Source organism: Engystomops pustulosus, chromosome 6 (assembly GCF_040894005.1).
Source record: "Engystomops pustulosus chromosome 6, aEngPut4.maternal, whole genome shotgun sequence".
NCBI lineage: Eukaryota > Metazoa > Chordata > Amphibia > Anura > Leptodactylidae > Engystomops > Engystomops pustulosus.
In genome coordinates this window covers 108,969,629-108,995,190 of record NC_092416.1, presented here as the reverse complement: position 1 = coordinate 108,995,190, position 25,562 = coordinate 108,969,629, and the positions used below count along the sequence as shown (strand labels likewise).

The 25,562-nt window shown below is 41.3% G+C and overlaps 1 protein-coding gene across 23 annotated transcripts in view; it reads right to left on the bottom strand.

The window, feature by feature from the left end:
* The window catches only part of ZMYND8 (zinc finger MYND-type containing 8), a 328,826-nt gene that overhangs the window by 162,455 nt on the left and 140,809 nt on the right, over positions 1–25,562 (bottom strand). For all 23 annotated transcript variants that reach the window (XR_011847695.1, XM_072110572.1, XM_072110565.1 and 20 more), the window contains 3 exons: positions 19,176–19,231; positions 17,446–17,523; positions 14,077–14,192 (listed from right to left, as the gene is read on the bottom strand). Coding sequence is in view for 22 of the 23 variants with exons in the window: in XM_072110572.1 (XP_071966673.1) it covers positions 14,077–14,192; positions 17,446–17,523; positions 19,176–19,231 (250 nt within the window). In the remaining variant the exon portion in view is untranslated. The remainder of the gene's footprint in view (positions 1–14,076; positions 14,193–17,445; positions 17,524–19,175; positions 19,232–25,562) is intronic.

Here is a 25,562-nt window from a genome sequence, read left to right as displayed (position 1 = left end):
TGCAATACAAGTCCGCATTAATCTGTACAATAAATCTAAATCAATATTGAACCCGCTTGGTGAACGACCAAAAAAAAAAAAAACTACGGAAAACTTCCCGTAATATACAATTTTTCATCAAACACCATCACAAAAAATGTACTAAAAAGTGATCAAAAAAAGCTACGTTATCTAATATGATACGACTGAAAAGAACAGCTCTTTTCGCAAAAAATAAGCCCTCAACCAGATCTGAAAACAGAAAAATACAAAAGTTATGGCCCTGAAAAGTTGTCAATAGTAAAAACAATGCAATTTTCTCCAATATTGGTTTTGCTCAGAAAAATTGAGCAAAGATAAGAAAAACGATATAAATGAGGTATCACCGTAATTGTAGTGAACCAGAGACCAAAGATAAAATATTATTTTTACGTTATGGTGAGCGGGGAAAAAGTGCTAAAAATCCAAAATAAAAATTGATGATTTTGTTTGTGTCACCCTTGAAATAGTTAATAAAATCTCATGAATAAGCTATAGATCCCCAAAATGAATTATCTATACATTGTATCTCAAATATTAAGCCCTCATATGTTCGCATTACCAAAAAAAATTAAAATTTATAGCTTGTACAATGTGACAATACAAATCTGCTGTGTATAGCGCTGGTTTGATCCTATGCTCGGCCGTGCGCCCATACAGCAGTTTACCACCGAGTATGGGGTACCAGTAAACTCGGGAGAAATTGGGCATTAGACGTTGCAGAGCATTTCATCATTTTATTTATTATGAAACTGTCAGTTTTGGCCTAAATTAATGTATTTTCCAAAAAAATTCTAAAGTTTCTAAATCGCAGGTCCATATTGTTTTAACCCATGTGAAACAAGTTGCTTTACATACATTGAGGGGTGAAGCTTCTATAGTGGGGTAATTTATGGGGTTTTATTATCATATATGCCTTCCAAAGTCACTTGAAAGCTGAGTTGTCCCTCAAAATGTGAGTTTCAGCAATTTTCATGAAAATGAGAAAAATCGCACCTAAAGTTCTGCGCCTCATAACATCGTAGAAAAATGACAGGACGCATAAAATATCATCCCAACATAAAGAAGACATTCCGAAAATGTTAATTATCAAGCTTTTTGGGTAGTTTTATTTCCTGTCTGGAAAGCAGAACATTTCAAACTTGGAAAATGAAGAATCTTTAGAAACTTTTGCCAAATTTTCCCTTTTTTTCAGAACGAAACGCAAAACTTATCACTCAAACTTAGAACTAACATGAAGTACAGTGTGTCATGAGAAAACATTCTCAAAATTACCTCGATATGTTAAAGCTTTCCGAAGTTATAACCAATTATCATGATACATGTCAGATTTGAAAAATTGAGTCTGGTCATTGAGCTGAAAACTAGTGTCGGTGATGAGGGGTTAATTTTATCCTCCCTTTACATTTATTTATTCATTTATCTTCCCAAACCTACAAATGATACTATATGAACTCCTACCCCCAACCCTCTTCACATCATGTGGCCCCTGTTCCCCATCCTCCTTTTACTGTAGCCCCCAGTCCTCCAGTGTCCTCTTGTGGCCCCCAGTCCTCCAAGTGTCCTCTTGTGGCCCCCAGTCCTCCAAGTGTCCCCTTGTGGCCCCCAGTCCTCCAAGTGTACTCTTGTGGCCCCCAGTCCTCCAGTGTCCTCATGTGGCCCCCAGTCCTCCAGTGTCCTCATGTGGCCCCCCCAGTCCTCCAGGGTCCTCATGTGGCCCCCAGTCCTCCAGTGTCCTCATGTGGCCCCCAGTCCTCCAGTGTCCTCATGTGGCCCCCAGTCCTCCAGTGTCCTCATGTGGCCCCCAGTCCTCCAGTGTCCTCTTGTAGCCTCCACTCCTCCAGCCTCCTGTCCTCTATCCTCCTCTTGTTCGCCAGCCTTCTGTTCCCCAGCAGCCTACTGTCCTCCAGCCTCCTTCTGTAGGCTCTAGTCCAACAGCCTCCTGCAGTAGCATCTAGTCCTACAGCCTACTCCTGTCCTCTATCCTCCTCTTGTTTCCCAGCAGCCCCCTGTCCTCTAGCCTCCTCCTGGCCACCAGCCTCCTGTCCCTTTGGCAACGAGCATGTCCTCCCCCTTGGCAACAAGCATTTCCCCCTCCCTCCTTGGCAACAAGCATGTCCCCCTCCCCCTAGGCAGCGAGCATGTCCCCCTCCCCCTAGGCAGCGAGCATGTCCTCCCCCTTTGGCAGCGAGCATGTCCTCCCCCTTTGGCAGCGAGCATGTCCTCCCCCTTTGGCAGCGAGCATGTCCTCCCCCTTTGGCAGCGAGCATGTCCCCCTCCCCTCTTGGCAACAAGCATCTCCCCCTAGACAATGAGCATGTACCCCTCCCCCTCGGAAAAGAGCCTTTATTTTGTGTCCATTTATTTGTCTTCCAGGAGTGTGCTAGAAGGATTACGTCAATGACCAGCATATATTTTATTTTACAAATAAAAAGGTCAACCAGGGTGTATCCACGTTTTTTTTTTTTTTTAATTTTCTATTTGTCATTAAAAGTGTTTTTTTTTCTTCACGACAGTCTTTATAGTTTGCCATAGTAGTCGTACTAATTGACATGGCATAAAATATTTAATAGCGTCACTAGGAAGAACAATTTGTTATGCAGAAAACAGGCTGCAGACAGCACTGTACACAGAAAAATTAAAAAGTTACTGAATTTTGAATGAAAAATTAAACGCCAAAATGAATAAAGGCCTGGTTGTTAAGGGGTTAAGTCACATCAAGTGAAATAAAAGCAGAATAGCAGAATTGCAGACACTGAGAGGGATTGGGGGAAGGTCTGTGAGATGGAGGAGGGAGCAATGTGGGGGCAGTGACCTGCTGCTGCTACAGATGTACTGACAAGAAGATCCTCCAAGGTGCGGGAATCAGTGGAGCTCTTGGCTTGTGGTAGCAGCCTGTGCCGGTGCTCTATTTCTAAACCAGCCTGGGGATGTGTGTGAGGGGGGTGAGGGGGAGACACTGGGCTCTGCATGGTCACTGAGCTGGGGGAGTTGATGGGAGAGGTTCCAGGCTGTGCTCGAAATATAACATTCCACATGGAGCCGAAGACAGCAGGAAGACGGAGGTGCCACTCAGGGCCGGGACACTGATCCAGGACAACCCCAGGTAGTGCGGGACATGGAGGGAACATCCGGGACATTCTCTCAACCACCTGTGCGGCAGAACATAGGTGAAAAACTGGGACTGGTAGATGTCCCGAACTTACTTGCATGGGATGATCTATGCATGCCAACCTCCATGTTCATGGTGCTTAGCCCCGCCCACAGCTCATGACGTTGGCGCTCGGTTGACATAGCCCTGAGCGCCTCAGGCTCATTTGAATGTCTTTACAAAGTCTTTTTTGGAACAATGTCGATGTCATAGGACTCCATAAAAGCAAAATCATTCCCTGACAGCAAGATGAGCAAGTAAGTTTCTACCATCTACCATCAGTGAATCTGATAAAATACCAAAATGCTCCACAAAGTTTGATACCCAATTTCTCCCGAGTATGCTGTACTGGCACACAGCAGCGTATAGAACGGAGGGAACACCACCAGGTTTTTGCAGAGCATATTTAGCTGGAATACCTTTCTGTCCCCATGATACATAGCAAGAACCTGGGATATAGCTGGACAATGGAAAAGGAATATTTTTTCCCTAAAAAATTAATGTGTCACAATTTTTTGGGGGCCCACAAGGGGCAAAAGAAATTCACTACATAAATTGTTTTCTCCTCAACACTGAAATGCCCTACATGTGGTTATAAACTGTTTTAGCGATGTGCTGCAGGACTTAGAAAAGAATAAGTGGTGGCATGTACCAGGGCAGATGGGTATAAGGAGGTGATAACCCAAGTAAAGAAATTATAACTGAAACAAAGGTGAATGATAGATTCTGATGAACTCTTTCATGCAGGGGCCAAGTTTTTCAGGAAAAGTGTCACATTCATAAGTGGTGTCCTTCCTTTTCCCCAACTTTTAACAGACTACGCATATTTTTGAGTCCTTCAATGTACAATGCGCACAGTCAGCTTTTTGAACCACACTTTAGTTTTTCTAGTTGCAGTGTACGGCTTCTGCACCTGATCTGAAAGATCACCCCACCCATGTAATTATTGTAAGCCAGGCTGTTGTCTGGCTTGGGTGCAGTGATGCGGGTGTCTTTATGAATTGTGGTCAAAATAAGGACATCCCTCTTGTCGTTATACTTGACCAACAGCATGTTCAACAGCATGGCAGAAAACCCTGATGTTCCACTGATGGACTTATCAGGGTCTTTGGGAGGCCTCTATGGTTTCTGCGTACAGTGCTGCATGCTACAGTACCCCTGGATATGAGGGACTTGAAGAGAGGAATTCTGGTATAAAAGTTATCCACATACAGGTGGTAACCCTTAACCAGCAGTGGGTGCACCAGATCCCACACAAGCTTCCCAGTAACTCCTAGGACAGGGGGGCATTCTGGGCGCTAATTTGTGCAACTTTTCCCTCAAAAAGCCTAAACCTGTGGGTGTACCCTGTGGTACTCTCGCACAGCTTGTACATTTTAATTCCATTCCTTGACCTCTTGCTGGGCAGGTACTAACGTATTCTTAGTCTTGCTTTAAAGTGACTCGTCTACATGAATGAATTTTTCAGGGGTGTAGGCCTCGACAAACTTGTTGCTAAAGTGATCGAGGATTGGCCTAATTTTGTGAAGACTGGTCGCTTTGAGGTGGGCACAATGAATTGTCACTGTAGTGTAAACATTTTCGAATGTCCTCAAATCGTGAGCGAGTGATTACTGTGCAGTAAATTCCAGAATAAGCCATTTAGGCGAAACCCAGGGTTGGACAAGAGATTGGCGTCCTCATGGAATTTTATATATGCACATTTTAATCACTTTGTGAGTATACTATAGTAAAAATGATTTTATTGGATGCAACAGACTATGCTATGTGTATCTAAATTTCCCCCATAGCAAACACCTTTGAAGAGGGATCTTGAGGTGTGAGGAGGATATAGAGTTAGCGTTTTGGTCATTACGGCAGTAAAAGAAAAAAGATCTTTTACTCGTCTTCAACAAAAAAGACATATCAAAACAATAAGAAACAGATGGATGCATATGAACAGACCCAAATATGTGTAAAAAAAAAAAAAAAAAAAATCAATAACTATTTGTAATGTTACGATGCCACCTCTGTCACCATGCAGAAAGAGGCGATTCGTGCTTAAAAGGACAGCACCGATCACCTCCTTCTGCTACATAGAGGCTGCTGTAGCGTTGTTTAAATAATTCATTACTGCAATCAGTAGACCATTTCCCCTGGTCCATATTAGTAATAATAATTCCTTCATTTATAAAGTGCACACAGATTCCGCACAACTGCACAAAGTTTGCCAAATCGGTCCCTGTCCCCAATGGGTCTCACTATCCTATCAACCTACATATATTTTTTTGGGGTGTGGGAGGAAACCCGGAGGAAACCCACGCAAACAAGGAGAGAGCATACAAAGTATTTGCAGATGTTGACCCTGGGATGTCAATGAGGGGAGATGGTCTTCTGTCATCTCCTCCAGATCACAGTGTCTGTATACACAGTGATCTTTACAATGCAGCGCGTAATAGTACTGCACGATGCAGGAAGTCACCTCCTACCATGCAGTACTATTACATCCAATCCAATTTATCCTACATACCAAATAAATTCATGGGATCTCCATCTATAATTATAGTGTTTCTCTCATACTTCTTAATGGTGCATATATCGCTGACTTTACAGCGCATGCGTGTTCTATGCCCCTGTATTAACTCTCGTTCTCCGCTCATTCTGTTAAACCTGATCAGGAGGCGCGGCTCTGGTTCTGATCACATGACTAGTTATGTCACTCGGCGCGATTCGCACAAGCTCAATAACACTTAATTTTGGGACAGCTCCAGCACATATGCAGAAAACCAGCTTCTAGACCCCGGCACCGCCAGCATGAGGCTTTATCCAACTTACCCATCCTTGCTATTATTCGTGGGGTGTAATATAGTCTATGGATATAATTAAAGCGAATCATTCTATAGTTCATATTTAGTGATGAATAATTAATGTTGTAGAATACTGTGCTCCAACACTTATTAGTCACCTCTCCAATTTCTTCTTCCCAGTGACTCTGCGCCTTAAAGTTCAAATATTTTGTGTTTTCTATGTTGAGGACCAAATAGATTCTAGAGATAGTAAGCAAATTTCCAAAAACTTCAGCTCACCTTTCTGACACGTCACTCCCTGCGCACGGACAGACGAAGAAGCCCCATTGACTTAGGGTTGAGAGCACAATCGAAGAGAAGACCAGCGCTTCAGGAGATTGTCAGCATAAAAATATATATCCTTTATTTGTTTCCACTTAAAAACATACGGCTTGACAAGGTGCACAGGAATACATGGTTCTCCAGAAAAAACCTACGCATTCTAGAGATAGTATATTTACCTATCCAATTTGTCCATAGAGTGTCAATTAAATTCTCCCCTTCAATTGAAAATTCGATTCTACTAGTGGAACCCCTATAAGCATCTCTAATTCGCATATAAAAGAAAAAAAATTGTGACTCCCGTTCCTAAATAACTTTGAAACTCTCTTAATACCAAAAGTTCCTCAATAAATTCCAGTTTCAACCATATTCCAAAATTCTTTTATGTGTATATTAAACCGCAGTGGTGTTTTTTCTAATGATCCTGACATTTTCCCAATTTTCCTTACCAGTTTCCAGGTCTGATTAAAGGGAACCTGTCACCAGGAGACCAATTTTTAGCACTCCCCCAGTCCCCACAGAGTATAGTACATACACTGCCAAAGTGTTTTTGTATAAAAAATAGGTTTTACCGAAAAAAAGATATGTTATATTGTACCTTTCATTAGCATCTGCAGTTGCCAATTGGGACGGGCTGGAAAGGAGCAGTTCCCCCCCACCCTTGGGAGACATGTGACCTTTTCAAATATATGAATAACTCCCCACACTCGGGATTGGCTGTAGAGGAGCATGGGGCGTCGCTAAGCCAAGTGATGGGTGTTTTTATATATTTGAAAAGATCACATGGATAAGCTGTTTCCCAAGGGTGGGGGGGGGGAACTGCCCCTCCCAATTGGCAACTGCCTAGTCACACAGCACATGCTAATGAAAGGTACAAAATAACACATCTTTTTTTTTCTGTAAAACCTATTTGTAATACAAAAACACTTTGGCAGTGTATGTACTATGCTCTGTAGGGACTGGGGGAGTGCTAAAAATGGGTCTCCTGGTGACAGGTTCCCTTTAAGCATATGAAAATCTGGTGTTTTTATCATATGATTTTGCCCTAGCTTTCCCGATTCTAATATTTCCATCCAATGGTGCAATCCCTTAACCTTACTCGTAATCATCCTCATTGCTACAGAACGATATAAGAACGATATCCTGGCGGACAAGAAATATAAACGAAAAATTAAACGAGAATATTTTTTCTCATTTCACATCGGGGAGGCCGACAGAACATATAACAGCTGTGGGAGTACCTTCATCTTTAGTAGTCCCACTCTATCTGCTCTAGTCAGGGGAAATTTGGTCCAGATTGACACTTTATGCCTTAGTTTGTTGATTACAGGTATCAGGTTCAACTCAGTATACTCTTCAACTCTAGCTGTTATTTTTAAACCTAATTATTCCATCTCTTGCTGAGGAACCAAAACATTCCCACAGTCTCCCATTTCCAGGGGGAATCTTTCAGGGGCATAAGTGTGGTTTGCTCCAATTTATTTCTAATCCTGACTTTTTACCAAAGTCCTGCACTATTCTCATTAGGTTCAGTAATGAGCTATCAATGCTCTTCAGACAGAGCAGTATGTCATCCGCTTATAAAATGTTCTTATCCCTACTACCACTACATGATGCGCCTATTCTCCCCAATGGCTATAGCCAGCGGTTCCAGGAACAAATCAAACAACATGGGTGACAGGAGACATCCTTATATAGTACCCCTCTCTAACTTTATTACCTTGGACCAAACCCCATTGACATCTCCCCTCTAAGTCAGTTCGGGAAACAATAGTTTTACCCAGGAGAGAAAATCCCTGCTGATACCAAGCCTTTTCATCACTGCCCACAGAAAAGACTACTCCACCCTTTGAGACGTCCAATGACCGACTGGAGTCATCTCCCCCCAGACAGCCAACCTGCATATTTAAATACAGTCTATCAGTGTTGTTCACCGTCGACCTCCCCAGAATGAAGCCACTCTGATCATGGTGTATCAACTCGCCTATCACCTTCTGCAGTCTCAGAGCAAGGGTTTTGGCTAAGATCTTAACATCTGTATTAAGTAGTGATATAGGCCTGTATGATTCATATTCCATAAAATTTTTATTTTTCTTTGGGATAAGAGTTATTATGGCTTCCCTCATTGATCCCACTAGGCCTTCACAGTCTTTTCCCTTGCTCAGATCCTGCAAAAGCACAGGCAGAAGTATATCACCATACTTTCTGTAGATTTCAAATGGAAGACCATCTGATCCTGGGCTGGTATTTCCTGTTATTGATTTTACATCCAGTCCTCTACCGTCAATGGTTTATCCAAGACCCTCCTCTGCTCCTCCGTTAGGAAGGGTAACTCAAGCCCCTTCAGATAATTATTTATTCCCTCCTCTCCTACCACATGCTAAGATTTGTAAAAATCTTTGAATACCTGTCTAATTTGATGTTCTACTACTACTATAATTTCAGATCTGTCCTGTATTTTCTCAATCTTATATTTTTTTATGCTCCTGAATAGTTTGAGAATAATTTCCCCTGTTTACTGGATTCACAGAAATGCTTTTGCCCTCTGAAGAATATCCCTGGCTGTGCCTTATGTTCCATATGATCTGTATAGTCCTTTTTAGCCCTATGTAGCTATTGGCTAGTTGCTAGTGTTGGGTTAATGATATGTGTCTGTTCTGCCTTCAACTCCTCCTCCCTTTTCTTAAATGACTTCTTTGCATTTTTTATTTTACTATACCATCACCCTCTTTTATGTCCCTTTAATGCATCCCAAACAATACCTATTGCTGTTGTATTAAGATTGCATTTCCAAAATTCCATCAGTTCTTTTTTTAAATGTTTCTTCTTTAATCGCAAGGACTACCGCCCAGTGTGGATTAAGTCTGAATGGACGTCTCCAACTTTCCTCTTCTTTCTGAACATTCAGCCCTTCTAATACCATCAAATGATCTGAATGGCTAGTTGCTATACATTTCTATTTATTCTAGACATTACCGTGTGGGAGCTTGAAAAGCAATAGAAAGCCCTCTTGTTTCCATGTAAATGTCGAAATAGGTCTAACCAGCCCATTTCATGGCACAGTTTTGATGGCGGGGTATAATTACCATTAGATGGCCATTGGATCATATTGATGTTCACGTTTTCCAATGCAGGATTCAAAACGCAATTGAAATCCCCGTTCAGTATTATTGGACAAGCATTCTTTGTTTGGGAACAGTTTCCCAAACACTATTAAGGAAAATGAGGGAGAGATATAAAAGAATACCAACACACATTCAATCTTATGAATTTTGCCATGCAAGAAAATGTATCTTCCCTCTGTGTCCAACTCTGCGCAGAACAACTCCCACCCCAACTTATTATGTATATATATACTTCCAGTATGTTGAGTAGACCATGGGGAATTCCATATCAGCCCATTTTCTCCTAGCTTTATCCACTGTCTCTTTACTAAAATGTGTTTCTATCAAACAAACTATAGCAGTTAAGTACAATTACACAATATCAAAAACGATTCGTCTTTTAACTCAGTCCCCTATGCCAATAATATTCCACATAAGTATTGAGGTCATATCCTAGCAAAAAAATAAATAAAAACCCGATCCCGATCTCCAGCCCACACCCCTTCCATCTTGCTTCAGCCCTTAGAAACGTACTCATAAATAAACCTTTTGATTCCAGCCATCTCATGCCTATGCAATAAAAAAAATTGGTTTTATCCTAATAGATAACCCTTAATCTTGCAGGGGAACAAGAGAGAGTACGTAATCCCCGCCTGTGCTAATCTTTTCTTTAAGTCCGAGAAGCTCCGTCTTTTCATAATTGTTTGCTTAGCGTAATCTGGATATTCTGATACCCTATGCCCATCAACGGAGGCCTCCTTTTTACGGAGAGCTCAAATGATAGTATCTCTGTCTCTAGATGATAATATTTTACAAATGATTGAACGTGGGTAGTCACCTGGTATTGTTCTGCAGCCAGGTACCCGGTGGGCATGTTCGACACAAAAAATAGATGATAAACAATGTATGCCCACCAATGTCCTGTAGCCATTTTTGTAGGAATTGTGTGGTGTCTTTTCCCTCTACCCTTTCTGGAAAGCCTATAAATTGAATATTTGATCTCCTGGATAGGTCTTCCATTTCTGTAAACCTATCCTGAAGCATCGTGTTTTCATTTTTTCAATCAATTTCTTGTTGTTTTCTACTGCCTTATCCAGTTTATCAACTATATCCTCCTGTGTTCGCACCTTCTCTCTTATTTTGTTTAAATAGTCCCTGATTAACATGGCATCATTTCTTGTTTCTCCCATTTGAACCTAGAGATTTTCAATAGCTGGATTGATCTTATTCACTACCAGCAATATTTCTTCCAAGATTAGTGGTTCCCTGCAGAGTTGACCTGTTCCCCCTCTTCACTCGTGTCTATAATGGTAGATCTAGATCTAGAGAGTGTCTCTTTGCTCGTCTTTTGTGTTTTACCAGGGGTAGTTTTTAAAAATGTATCAATAAAGTTTAAAAATAAAAAAAATAAGAAATTCCTCTGTACACTGCACATATCTTATTTTTTAGTGAAAATACAAAGCAGGAACAGTCCAATACAATATTTAAAGTAAAGAGCTGCCCCCGACAATTAATTATTTGCCCATGCTGCCCCTCCACCATTAATTGCTGCCCCTCCACCATTAATTATTGCCCATGCTGCCCCTCCACCATTAATTATTGCCCATGCTGCCCCTCCACCATTAATTATTGCCCATGCTGCCCCTCCACCATTAATTATTGCCCATGCTGCCCCTCCACCATTAATTATTGCCCATGCTGCCCCTCCACCATTCATTATTGCCCATGCTGCCCCTCCACCATTAATTATTGCCCATGCTGCCCCTCCACCATTAATTATTGCCCATGCTGTCCCTCCACCATTAATCATTCCCTATGCTGCCCCTCCACCATTAATTATTTCATATATTAGGGCCCCCAGTTGCCACAATCTTTTCACTGCTGTTTAAAAGAAAAAAAAATCCTATACTCACACTGTGTGATGTGTAATTTTTTGCAAAATTAGCCGACGTTTTCATTGCTACCATTTCGAGGACCGTGCGACATTTTGATCACTTTTAATAGATTTTAAAAAGATGTAAAAAGGTGTAAAAATCGCGATTTGGACGCAATTTCTCGCTTTAGAGGTCACCACCGGCAATAACCGTTTTTAGATTTTGATAGATCGGGCATTCTCGGACACAGCCATACCTAATGTGTTTCTGATTTTTACTGTTTATTATGTTTTATATCAGTTATAAGAAAAGGGGGGTTTCCTTATTTGAATTTTTAATATTTTATTAATTTGTTTACATTTTTAAACTTTTTTTCTTTTTTTTTTTTGTTTTGTTTTTACTATTTCTTAGACCCTCTAGGGTACATAACCCTAGATGGTCAGATGGTTCCTAGCATATACTGCAATACAACTGTATTGCAGTATATGCTGTTTTTGCTTAGGATTCAATACAATGAGCCACTGGCTCATTACAACGAATCTGCAGTAACCATGCAGCCTCAGGTCTGACGAAGACCCGAGGCTGTCATGGCAACCGATTGCCACCCCGATGACGTTCGGGGGAGCGACGATCTGAAGAAATATGGAAGTGCCCATGTGCCACCATGCTGTAAGTGCCGCCGGCGACTTTGCCGGCAGCAGGGAAGAGGTTACACCCGCGATCGGTGCAAGCACCGACCCCGTGTGATAGCGATGGGTGATAGCGATGTAAGTGCCGCTGGCGACTTTGCCGGCAGCAGGGAAGAGGTTACACTCGCGGTCGGTGCTAGTGATGGGTCTTTGTTGCAATATGCAGCAAAGCCCATCTTTGCATGAAGAGGGCTCAGCCTGTGAGCCCTCTTCATTCCCCCTTAAAGGGAACCTACCACCACAAATCTACCTATAAAGGTAGATCGGGTGGTAGGTGGATCAATAGGACGTGAGGATAGCCCTTTTAAGAGCTAATCCTCACGTCCCTGCACTGTTTTGAAAAGTTTTATTATCCCTATATTCAAATTTCCTTATGCGGCTACTGGGGCGTGGAGTAGCCGCATCTGAGGTTACACGGGGCGGCTACTCCACGCCCCAGTAGCCTCTTTTCTCCTCCTACCGAAAAATCTTCTGCACGCAGCTACGAGGAGGCGCGGGCCTGCTTTTCTGTGAATGCGGAGACAGCAGATACTTCGATCGAGGGCGCGCAGCTCCTCGTAGCTGCGCGCCAAAGATTTTCAGTAGGAGGAGAAAAGAGGCTACAGGGGCGTGGAGTAACCACCCCGTGTAACCTCAGTTGCGGCTACTCCACGCCCCAGTAGCCGCATAAGGAAATTTGAATATAGGGATAAAACTTTTCAAAACAGTGCGGGGACGTGAGGATTAGCTCTTAAAAGGGCTATCCTAACGTCCTATTGATCCACCTACCACCCGATCTACCTTTATAGGTAAATTCGTGGTGGTAGGTCCCCTTTAATAGCTCTGCGGCGGATATATCCGTCACAGAAAGTGAAGGGGTTAAATAATGACAGCTAGGACCGTCTCACCCGGGAGCTTGATTTCATACTTGCACTTCGCGTCTCACACGCCGCTCCAGAAATGCTCCATATACACTGCCCTGCGCCTCAGCCACGTCATCAACATTGTAACAGGCTGTGTGATCCTTGCAGTGTTAGTGTACTTGGCTGCTGCGTCCTATGCCCGGCTTAGTACTCAGCGTTCTGTGCCCATACCGCTGTGACTTCAATCTTCCCGATGTAGCTCCTGCCGGCTGGATTGCAACTAGCCAGGGCTGCGTGCCTGGAGAGCCTCGAGGGAGGAGTAGTACAATGGTGACCTTTTTAGCGTTTTTAATTTTTATATGAGTCTTATCTTCGTTACTGTATATTGATTGCTTTGAAATAAAAAAATTTGTATCGTTACTCTAGTCAAGCATATGCATCCATCTTTCCTTGTGTTTACCATATGGTTTCCCATGGCAAAATACCAAACAAAGACAGTTAAGACTGTAATTGCTAGCTTCTAGGCTGCTAGCTGACAATTGGATGCAAATTTTAAATTAAAGAATTGCTTATTTTGGCTTAATGCAGAGCAAGGCAAAAGTTTGTATACTTTCTCTGTCTCAAACAACTGGATTTTCACTGCACTTGCCACTTCCCGAAAAAGACTGCCAGAAAGGGACAGGCGGCCGGAAAGAGACTAAATGCTAACTGGTGGGTTCTGGCTGCTGCCACACCCAAAAAAAACAAGAATGGGGTTCACGATGAACCTCCAACCCCCCCCCCCCCCCCAAGTTTGACCGACATGGATGAAATTGGTAGCCCCCATCCTGTGGACATTAGAAAATGAATGGAGAGGCAGATTGACCATGTAAACTTCTGTCCATTCATTGCTTAAAGAGGACTTTTCACCATATCATTTATATGGAGATCACCATGGTGGCTACATAGATTCGGGAGCACTTTGACTATTCTTTTTAGCCCCGACGGTTGCGGAGATATCAGTTCCAGTATCTGACCATTGTTATGTATGTATCAGAGAGGAGGAGCTGGGGCTGAAGCCAGACGTGTGTTATGCTAATCTTCTCTCATAATGTCAAAGCAGCAGAAAATGTCAGAGAAGCGACTATAAACAGTAGTGAACTGTGATTTTTGCTCTATGTTCACACACATTCAGCTAGCATTCTCTTGACATTGCATTTACAAACAGCAATGAGACCGGGAGGCAAACACGATGCCCACTTTAAGGGTCTTTTAATAAACAAAGTTTGTCCATCACATGATTAAGTCCCACCTGTCATGCTGTCCAAAAAAGCGAGCATCCACCTGCCCGTCTTTGTCTCTCAGGGCTTTAGCAGGCCAGAAAGGAAATCCTTTTAATTTTGCCCAGACCAAAGGGTGTGGATTGCTCTGAAAGAAACAAAAATAACCAATCAGAATCAACAACAGATTTTTTGTATTAACACATTTCAAAAAGTATTGGAAATAATGTAACCTATTATCCCACTGTACCAATCCAAAAGGCAGACAAAGACTGCTAGTACAAATAACATATTCAAAATGATGATGCTGGGGTAAAGAAGAACCAGGCATATTAAATCTTAATATGCTTTGTAGCTTACTTCTCTTTCCCCACTAAGAAAAAACGCACAATTGGCTGAATCGTGACTAGTCTGAGGTTGCACTTCATATTTCCCAACACCGTAAAAATACTCCTGTTAATACTCCTGTAAGACAACAAGGATGCATTACCAAGAAAACTGGGTGCCTAATAACAAAGTTTACCATTTTTAACAGGGCAGAGGAAAGACCAAAAATCCTCACAGCTATAAAACAATGTAAATAGTATTGAAGTGTATTACTGATCAAGTAATTCAACATTCTATTCTCATGCTGGGACTACAAAAGTGACAAATCAATAAAAAAAAAAAAAATCAATAAATATACTATGTTGAAAAAACATATGTTAAAACAATCCATGTCCGTAACAGTTTTTAAATTCTCATCCCACTGGGTGATTTCTGTGAAATAAACCTCAAAAATAGTGCACAGATAGTAGTTTTTATGGTCACCTAATGTTGCCTACAAAACTAAATTAAGTTGAACGTGTTTTTTTCTTCCTCCCCTTCAGAAATAGTTAATAGAGTTCAGTCAGCAAGTTACAAGGACCTCACAAAGCAAAAAACATGCCTTCAACCCACAACAAAATAGTTTAAAAAAATGTGTTTAACCCCTTACCAACATGTGACGTAATAGTATTTCAAAAGCCGGGTGCATGGAGAATGCTCACGGAATGAGCCCTCTCCATATCCAATAAGTATCTGCTGTATATTGCAGCAAAGGCATATCGGTAAAACCGCCGATCGGTGCTTACACCGATTGTGGGTGTTAACACGTCCATTGCCACCAGCAAAGCTGCCGGCGGCTTAAAAAAATGTCGTCCCCGTGACCTCATCGGGTAATGGCGATCGGTCGCCATGAAAAGGTCGTACAGTCCTAAAAATGGTAGCATTGAAAACGCCATTAAAAATCACATAAAAATGACACCACCCACAGCTCGGTACTCCGAAGTATGAAAAAGTTATAAGTGCCAAAATAAAAAAATAAAAAATTTATACAGAAGGTTTTAAATTTTGTAAATGTAAGAAAACAAGCCCACAAGAAAACGGCACAAATGCATTTTTTCACCAAATTCACTGCATTTGGAATTTATTCCCGCTTCCCAGTACACAGAATGGAATATTAAATACCATCATTTTGAAGTGCAAAAAACGAAAAAGGGTTGCGGCGCAAAGGGGTTAAAAAATAAACAACCGTGTCCTAAAAACTTGCTCTGTCCTGGAGTGGCTATTTGTTATGGACCTCTAAAACATAAACATTCAAACATGCACACATTTCTAAAGTAGTTAGATTGTGTTCTCATATCCATATTCTCAACATCTGATGGATTTTTTTCTGAGGGGTACACCATGCCAAACTTACCAAAAGTATATCAACATAAAACTTTTCTTTTTCAAAAATAATCTAACGATCATTATTAGAAAACAGCAATGACTATAGCAAATGATTACCCATGGAGATTCTCTAAAATATCCTGTCCTCTCTTGCATTTGTCTTTCAAGGGTGACCACCCTTCTTGGGGGGACTTGAATGAGTTTCTGCTATATTCTAGAAAGCACATACTTGGAGAGACTATGGTTTATAGGGTTACCCCTTGGGCCTTCATCTGGACACAATAGGGCACATTTTCTAAGGGACGTGGCGGACATTGCATGTTCTTTTCAATGCAAATGGCTTGCACAGGTACTTAAAGGGGTATTCTTGTCTCGGCATTCACATTCAGTTTCATTAATCTGCCATAGATATACATTTCTTCAATTAGATGTTATTAAAAATTTTTTACCTGTGTGAAGATAATTTCTTATAAATTAAGTCATTTTGTCCTTTAGAAGCAAGACTGTGTCCCTGGATACGGCCACCTCTGCTGGAGGTATTGCACAAAGACACAAAAGGTTTTTGTATATGAATTGTCCGGAAATAACTGCATGTCCTACAGCCGTCCTGTGGTAATGATTGCTGAAGCCAGGTGGTCAGGCAGGGTTCAATAGCGCATGTCTGGCCATTGCTGCCAAAATGTGAGGTGGTCGTATCCGGGGAAGCTATCTCGTTTCTAAGGGACAGCATGGCTACATTTATGAGAAATTATCTTCACACAGGAACATTTCTTTAATAACATCCAATATAAGAAATGTTTACATATGGCAAATGTATGAAATTAAATGTAAAATGTCCAGGTGGGAATACTCCTTTAAGAAGTGCCTGTGCCACAATTGTTTCGCACACAGCCGGTTTGTAGTTTGGCAGCACTATTCTTCATGTGACACAAATTTCGTCACTAAAGGGGCATTCAGGTGCTCTGTTGGGACATGAGTCCGATTTAACATGAAGTTTAAGAGAAGTGTGTCGCACGGTCCATGTTAAAGGTGCATCAAAGATGTGCACTCTGTGCACAATACACAGGCAAACGGCACATAGTGCAGGTAATTGCATAGTGCAATTAGGAAATTGTGTGTTGTTCTCTCATTCTGATCTCTTGCTTTTGATCTTTGAGTCAAAAGCAATAGAGAAACCAGGAGCAATACTGTACAGTTGAAGTACCTGCCACTATTGGGGCCACTCTGCTCTGGGTCCTGACACCAACTCTTACAATCAGCCTGCATTTGGAAGGGATGCCTGCATTTATCTTGGAATAAAACAGGGCTGAGGAGTCAGTGACCATTTTGGTGGAGTTAGAATAAAAGTTAGGGAAATTGAGGAGTCGGAGTTGGAAGTTTACACCCTTGGATAATAAGAAGTTAAGTGAAATGGAAGGGGAACTTCTATTGGCAATTGCAAATTGCATCAAGAAACCATTTTAAAATATTGTTATTGCATACAGCAAGTAAGATCATAAAAATTTTATTACGCATGTAAAGAAAAACATGATACATACAACCACCTGTCAATCAATAAATGGCACAATTAGGCATAGAGGATAATGTAATAATGTGTCACAAATCCTTGGTGAATGTGTCAGCTCCAATTGAGTGGAATGGTATAAACATTAAGGAATGTTAGTGTTGAAAGGGAAAAGTGTGTAGCGTAAAGTGAACTAGAAACTTACACAGGGTTCGCAAAACCAATTATCTCTTTTTTGGCAAGCAGCCAGATAACATTCAGGGCAGACCTCAATTTCATTCATCTAAAAGATAAAATAGACAGGTATGTAAGCAGCAGTTTTTAGAGGCTACAGTGCCATTCAAAGATCAGTCTACAAATTGCATTCGTCTCACAACTCAGTCAAATTATATGCTAGGCCTCAGGCCAGTTGTAACAACAGGAAGCCATTATGAAATGCTGATGACACAGAAAACAGTCAACAAAGTCATAAACACAAGGTGATCCATAGCACAACATTGCATGAACTCTATAGTCGAACAAAAAACTGAATTTTAATTAGTGACTGTATATACACCAATAGAAAGATCTTAATTTATATTGCTAATTAACAGATCTTGATACCAATAATAAATTGATTGAATTATAAAACTAATTCTGCAGTGCTTTCCAGATAATAGGCTAACATACCTCCCAACATTTGTGAAAGGGAAAGAGGGACAAAATGGCAGCACGCGTAGCGATCTCCTTAAGCCACACCCCAATCACTCCCTGGCCACGCCCCAAATTTTAACCATATTATAATAATAAAAATAATCTCAATTAAAAAAAAAATTATCCTGACTGGGACTTGAACCTAGAACCTGCAGTGTCCATGAACAATAATGACACAGTGCCCCAACCCACTGAGCTATAATCTCAGTAACTATCTAGTTCTAGAATTTTGGTAACTAAGCCCTGTGACTGCTACTGTTACACTCTGACACAGATTTAATGCCTTGGTATATAGGGAGGGATCTTCTCAGAGATGATTGTAATTATTGCGACTATTATTGTTATCATTTTTATGGAGATTATTATTATTATTGGGATGATTATTATTATTTTTACTATTATTAATAATCATCTCCATAATAATAAAAATAATAAAATTTATAATAATAATAATAGTCTCAATAATTACAATAATAAGCTCGGAGAAGATTCCTCTCTATATATCAGTACATTAAGTCTGTGTCAAGTGTAACAGTGGCAGATAACATTACTGATAAGCATTACTGGGCTTATAGCTCAGTTAGTTAAGGCTCCTGTCTACCGTGCAAAGGGTCCCAGGTTTGAATCTCAGCCTGGGCAAAACTTTATTTAATTTAATTAAATAAAGAGCTTATGTCTGGGGAAGCCCTGGAGACCATATATGGACAGATGCTGATCTGAACCTGATGATGTGGTCCCTGCTCACTGCTAACCCGACACATCTCTGAAAAGGATTCCCTGCCCGATGTCCGCTCTGGGGAACCCTAGGAGATGCAGTGACCATATATGGATAGAGATCTGAACCTGATGACGTGGTCACTGCTCTCTCCGCTAAGCCGACACTTCTCTGAAAAGGATTCCCTGCCCGATGTCTGTAGAAGCCATTCTGTACTATCAGTTCAGGCTTTCAAAGTATTTACTATGGGGACACAGCGGGACCTGGGGGGAAAATCCGTGACAATCTCATAGCTGCCCGTGACGCGGGGCAGAGGTAAGAAAAACGGGACATTCCCGGCAAAATCGGGACGGTTGGGAGCTATGGGGTAAATAGACAAATAGACAAAATAAGACATTATAGCAAATGTTGAGGAGCAGGGAGCCACTTTGTATTTCCAGCATACAATACAAAGCCCAATAAGAACAGAAATTCCCAATGTGTACAAATAGCACACAAAACATTCCACAATTTGTAACTTGACTCACCTCATGTTCACATATCTTGATTATTACTTTTGCAGTTTGTGTTAATTTGTGATTTCCTGCGGACAAGAAACAAATAAATTAATCAAAATCTTCATGCTAATTCTAAAAATATCACTTAACCCTTTATCTCCAGTCCTCTAAGCCATGTGAATTCCCAGGCCAAGTTCAATTTTTTGTCCATCAATTCCATCTACGTAACTTTTTTATTTTTCTGTCACTATAATTTTATGGGGTATGTTTATGTTTTTTTAAGATGAAATGTAGATTTTGAGGTTTCACATGTTCTACGGGTGAACAAATCTGAACTTTTTTTTAATAACTGTATATTTTATTGATTTTCAGTAAGTTTCACAGCACATAAAACATTTAACATCTATAACACAGATATATTTAACGATTCATCAATGACCTTTAATTCTGCGAATTCTTTTCCGGGAATGTGTACCCATTCTAATTATGCAATTTGCCCTATTCACCGGCGCTATATGAGGGCTCGCAGGTATAGATACCTAACGGTACATGTCAAGTAAACACTAAACTATAAACCTAAGACACACGACAAGACACAAGAAGAGAGTTTCAGGAGGGAAGGGGGGGGGATACGGCGGCTTAGTGATTAGCATTACAGCCTTGCAGCACTGGGGACCTGTGTTTAGTGTATGTTCTCTCCGTGTTTGTGTGCGCTGTATGCTCAGTTTCCTAGTAGCGTGGAGGAGTAGGGGTTCTGACTTGGAGGTATATAATTATATGGCCTCCGATATGGAGTCTGCTATTGGAGACGAGTGTGTGGACGTTTTATCTGTGCACCCAGTCCTCACAAAGCGACTCTGAGGAACCGCCGAGAAGGCGCTTTCGTTGTAGTGCCTTGGACTTCTGAAGTGCCTAGGTGCAAGGACGAGAGAGGTTTTTTTTTGGGGGGGTGTTTGTCTCCCGTGGCAGGAGCTGGGCACAAGATGACATAATGGTTATTTTGTACTATGCACTATCCGTTATGCATCATCCTTGGGGTCCACCTGTGGGGATAAAATGCTCACTATACCCCTAGATTCATTCATGGAGGGATTTAGTTTTCAAATAGGGTCAGTTCTCAGGGGTTTCTACTGTACTGATCCCTAAGGGCATCTCCAAATATTTTATGGTGATACACCAAGAAATTTAGTTGGGAAGGGTAGTTGGGCCCCCTACTACTCCCCAATACATTAAATGCAAATAATTCTTGATAGTAATATATAAAAAGAGGTTGGTCAAACCTATACCAATATATAAGATGGTTACATTAACCGGTTCGCGACCGCCCGCCGTGTATTCACAGCGGCGGTCGCGTTCCGATGCAGGGAGAGGGCTCGCAGGCCGAGCCCTCTCCATAGCCGGTAAGTCTCGGCACCGATCGCGGGTGTTTTCTTGCTGATGGCGGCGCATGGGTTTGTAAGCATTAACTTACAAACGGGCTGCCCCATTAAGGAGTTAAGAGGTCTAATAAAAGTAAAACCCTATAAATTATGTAAAACAATATATGTGAAACAACTTTCATGAAGTTTGTCAATCCTTTGATTGTTTTACAGGGGATTAAACAAAATTGTGTGCAATTATGAAATTTAAATTTTTGGATAAATGAATGCGTTTTTCAAAGAAATGTTTACAGAATGTTGCCTGTGGCAAAGCAGTACTCCCCATATCCAAGTGTCAGTAAAAAATAACTTTTATTCTAATTATTTAAAATAGAGGTGAGTGATTGATACAAATAAACTTATGTTTTAAAAAAACCCAACAATGTGTGGAGAGTTTATTTACGTGGTTACTATAGTTTTCACTCATTGTATAATGCCATTGATTGCACTAAAGTCTGGCTACACAGCAGGTAGGTATTGTTTAGTTAAATGCACTGTAGCCTAGTTCGCCATTTTTGACACTAGATGTCAGTATATGTTTCCAATATCTCCACTGGCTACAATTAGCATTGTTCTATTGTAATTCGTGCTATTTCTTCCCTTTCAAGCCCTTCAGTACAAACTACAATAGCCTGTATTTGTGTAACTGGCTCTTTCTGCCTATAAAGGACCTAGCTCCGTCTGCAGTACAGTGCTATGCTCCACTCTTTCACAGATTCATTGATCCTAAAAACCAAAGCTAATGGCCCCCCAACATGCCTCGCCAGATCTCTGGTTTAATCAGGGGTAATGGGCTATATGTGGTGGCGGCTGAATTGTTTGGGGTTATATTAACTATGTTGTTCCTCCCTGTTTGTTCACTTAACCATACGTTAGCGATCTGTCCCACATCCAGGATAGGTTCGTTTCTAAACCCCTTAAGGACGCAGGTTTTTTTTGCTAATTTCTCGCTCTCCACCTTCAAAAATCCATAACTTTTTCATTTTTACGTGTACAGACCTGTGTGAGGGCTTATTTTGTGCGTAACAAATTTTACTTTCCCGTAATGTTATTTATTTTAACATGCCGTGTACTGCGAAGCTGAAAAAAAATTCCAAATGTGGAAAAATTGAAAAAAAAAAAAGCACGTTCTTGTGGGCTCAGTTTTTACGACTTTCACTGTGCACTCAAAATAACACCTCAGCTTTATTCTTTGGTTCGGTGCGATCGGGGTGAAACCAAATTTATATAGGTTTTATTGTGTTTTAATACATTTTCAAATGTGTATAAAAAAGAAAAAAAAATTTTTTGCCATTTTCTGAAGCTAATAACTTTTTCATACTTTGGCGCACGGAGCTGTGTGAGGTGTCATTTTTTTTCGAAATGAGCCGACGTTTTCATTGCTACCATTTTGAGGACTGTGCGACATTTTGATCATTTTTTATTCTATTTTTTATGTTATGTAAAAAGGTGTAAAAGTCGCATTTCGGACATTTGGGTGCCATTTCCCGTCTCGGAGGTCACCGCCGGCTGTAAAAGTTTTTATATTTTGATAGATCGGGCATTTTGGGACGCGGCGATACCTAATGTGTTTGTGATTTTTACTGTTTATTATGTTTTATATCAGTTCTAGCGAAAGGGGGGTGATTTGAATTTTTAATATTTTCTTTTTTTTCACTAATTGTTAGACCATCTAGGGTACATTAACCCTAGATGGTCAGATCGTTCCTACCATATACTGCAATACTTCTGTATTGCAATATATGGCATTTTTGCAGCTCATTCATTACAATGAGCCACTGGCTCATTGTAACGAATCTGCAGGAGCTAGATAGCCTCGGGTCAAACGAAGACCCGAGGCTACCATGGCAACCGATTGCCACCCCCCGATGACGTTCGGGGCGCGGCGATCGTAATAAAGACGGCGCCGCCCGCGCCCTTTCTAGGACCCATTTTTTGTGGACATGCTAAATGACAACACAATAGGCACTAAATTTACCAGTGAAATCCAGGAACATTCCATAAACTTTTTAGATCTCACAATTTCCATAAATACCAACCGGCAGGTGGAAACACAAATTTTTCGCAAACCAACATCCCATAGCCTCCTGGACTGGCGTAGCTGGCACCCACAAAATCTCAAAAGGGGCATACCTGTGGGCCAATACCTGCGAGCACGCAGGAACTGCACAAGTGACACATCGTTTAATGAGGAATGTACCCTACTGTTCAACAGATTTAAAAACAGGGGATATCCCAAAAAACATCTATATCGGGCTTGTTCCAGAGCCAAGAGAATGGATAGGGACACTCTTATAAGAACCACTCAGCACAAACAAGAACAGGAGCAGATACAATGCATAGCAACTTACGATGCATACGCTGAACAGATCTCGAACATCATCAAAAGATATTGGCCCATTTTACTGGCAGATCAAGACTTGAAAGAAAAACTGACAAACTACCCAGCAATAACCTATCAAAGGGGAAAAAATCTCAGAGATCACCTGGTCAAAAGTCACTTTACCAAAGAACCATTGAATGAAACCTGGCTACGTTCTACGATCTTGGGTTCATACCCATGTGGAAACTACACATTCTGTAAGTTTATGCCCCGTACTAGAACCTTCACAAACCCCAGAAATGGAGAAGATTTTACCATCCAGCAATATATCAATTGTAAGAGTGAGGAGGTCATATATGCAGCTCAGTGCACATGTCCCCTTCACTCAAGAACACTCAAGAACTGCGAAGATCAGGTCATCCGAGTTCCATTACCACCAATAAAGATACCCCAATCTCTAAGCATATTAAGACAGTACATAATGGTGACATCAACTGCTTAAAATTTTGGGGCATTGAGAAGTTGAAAATGGGTCCTAGAAAGGGAAACCTGGATAAATTGTTGCTACAAACAGAGGCGCGCCGGATCCATAGATTAAAATGTCGGAGCCCACATGGCCTGAATGAAGGCTTCACCTTTGTGGCTTTCTTATAAGACTACATAGATATAGCCAACACCTCATGAGGATATAATCTTGTTTAGACTGGAGTAATCATACACAAAATAACACTACTCTAAAAAGTTGAATGAATAAGAAAATTAGAAAACTGTCCATAAGACCCAATAAATTGATGAAAACCTAATTTCTTAAAGATGTTCATGTCAATCAATGAGGGATGAACAAGAGGAGTTCTACTGTATCATGCGGTCACCTAATGTATAAAAAAAATCAGCCTAACTAGTCACAGTACTAACTACACAATAAATTGTGCAAATAAAAGTTAGAGACTGGTAGCAAAATAAATCTTGAAAAGTATTAATGAGCTAAGGAAATTCCCTGATGATACTTCACCTTATGAGATTAAACACAAGAATATATTACCACATATATCATCAAGCGTTATTAAAAAACTGTACCTAGCGATGCCACTGTACATAGCCTAAGAGACCCATATATAGAAATGAGCACTGGGCACAGCGAACAGTGACCTAACTACAGTCACCTGGATTACAGTAAGGGGGCATACACAGCACATACCGAGCCGCGTGAGACTAAGTGTTGGGACCTGCGCATTGTATCTCGGAGACCCGCGATAGCACAAGTCGGGACGCATGCGCAGTAACAACAGAGCCGCGAGCGACTAAGTACCGGGACCTGCGCACAAACCTCGGAGATCTACGAAAACATTAAGTCGGCAGGCATGTGCAGTAAAGGCGAAGCTACGAGCGAACTAAGTACCGGGACCTGCGCACAAACTCATGCTGTTCCAAACAACTATCAAGTCGGCTCGCATGCGCTGAAAACAGGTAACAATTGGCCAACTGGCCTTGAATAAATGTATACATTGGTTGATGCATTGCAATGATGTCACTAGGACTGTTCAACATCATTTGCTCACTGACGGGTCACTTAAGAAACGAACCTATCCTGGATGTGGGATATGGACAGATCGCTAACGTATGGTTAAGTGAACAAACAGGGGGGAACAACATAGTTAATATAACCCCAAACAATTCAGCCGCCACCACATATAGCCCATTACCCCTGATGAAGCCAGAGATCTGGCGAAACATGTTGGGGGGGCCTTGGTTTTTAGGATCAATGAATGTGTGAAAGAGTGGAGCATAGCACTGTACTGCAGACGGAGCTAGGTCCTTTATAGGCAGAAAGAGCCAGTTACACAAATACAGGCTATTGTAGTTTGCACTGAAGGGCTTGAAAGGGAAGGAATAGCACGAGTTACAATAGAACAGTGATGGCGAACCTTTTAGAGACCAAGTGCCCAAACTACAACTAAGACCCACTTATTTATCGCAAAGTGCCAACACAGAAATGTAATTAGTGACTTATACTCTGTGCTCTGTCATAGCTTTCATTCATATCAGCCCCCTGAAGACACCAATAAAGCAGAAAATAGAAGAAAATTGGATGATCATTGTAGCTTCCCTCCAGGGTCCCATAAAGAGGCAGAATTGTCAGGGCAGGAGCTACAATGATAATCCAGATCTGTCCACAGCTTCCTACCCCTTCAGTAGTCCCAGGTAGCACTGTCACTTTATAATAGCTCCGTGCACAGCAAGTCCTGGGTTGTCTGGGACAGCAGGAAGATACCTGGAGTCCTCTCTGGTGATGGCCTGAGTGCCCATAGAGAGGGCTCTGAGTGCCACCTCTGGCACCCGTGCCATAGGTTCGCCACCACTGCAATAGAACAATGCTAATTGTAGCCAGTGGAGATATTGGAAACATATACTGACATCTAGTGTCAAAAACGGCAAACTAGGCTACAGTGCATCTAACTAAACAATACCTACCCGCTGTGTAGCCAGACTTTAGTGCAATCAATGGCATTATACAATGAGTGGAAACTATAGTAACCACGTAAATAAACTCTCCACACATTGTTGGGTTTTTTTAAAACATAAGTTTATTTGTATCAATTACTCAACTCTATTTTAAATAATTAGAATAAAAGTTATATTTTACTGACACTCGGATATGGAGAGTACTGCTTTGCC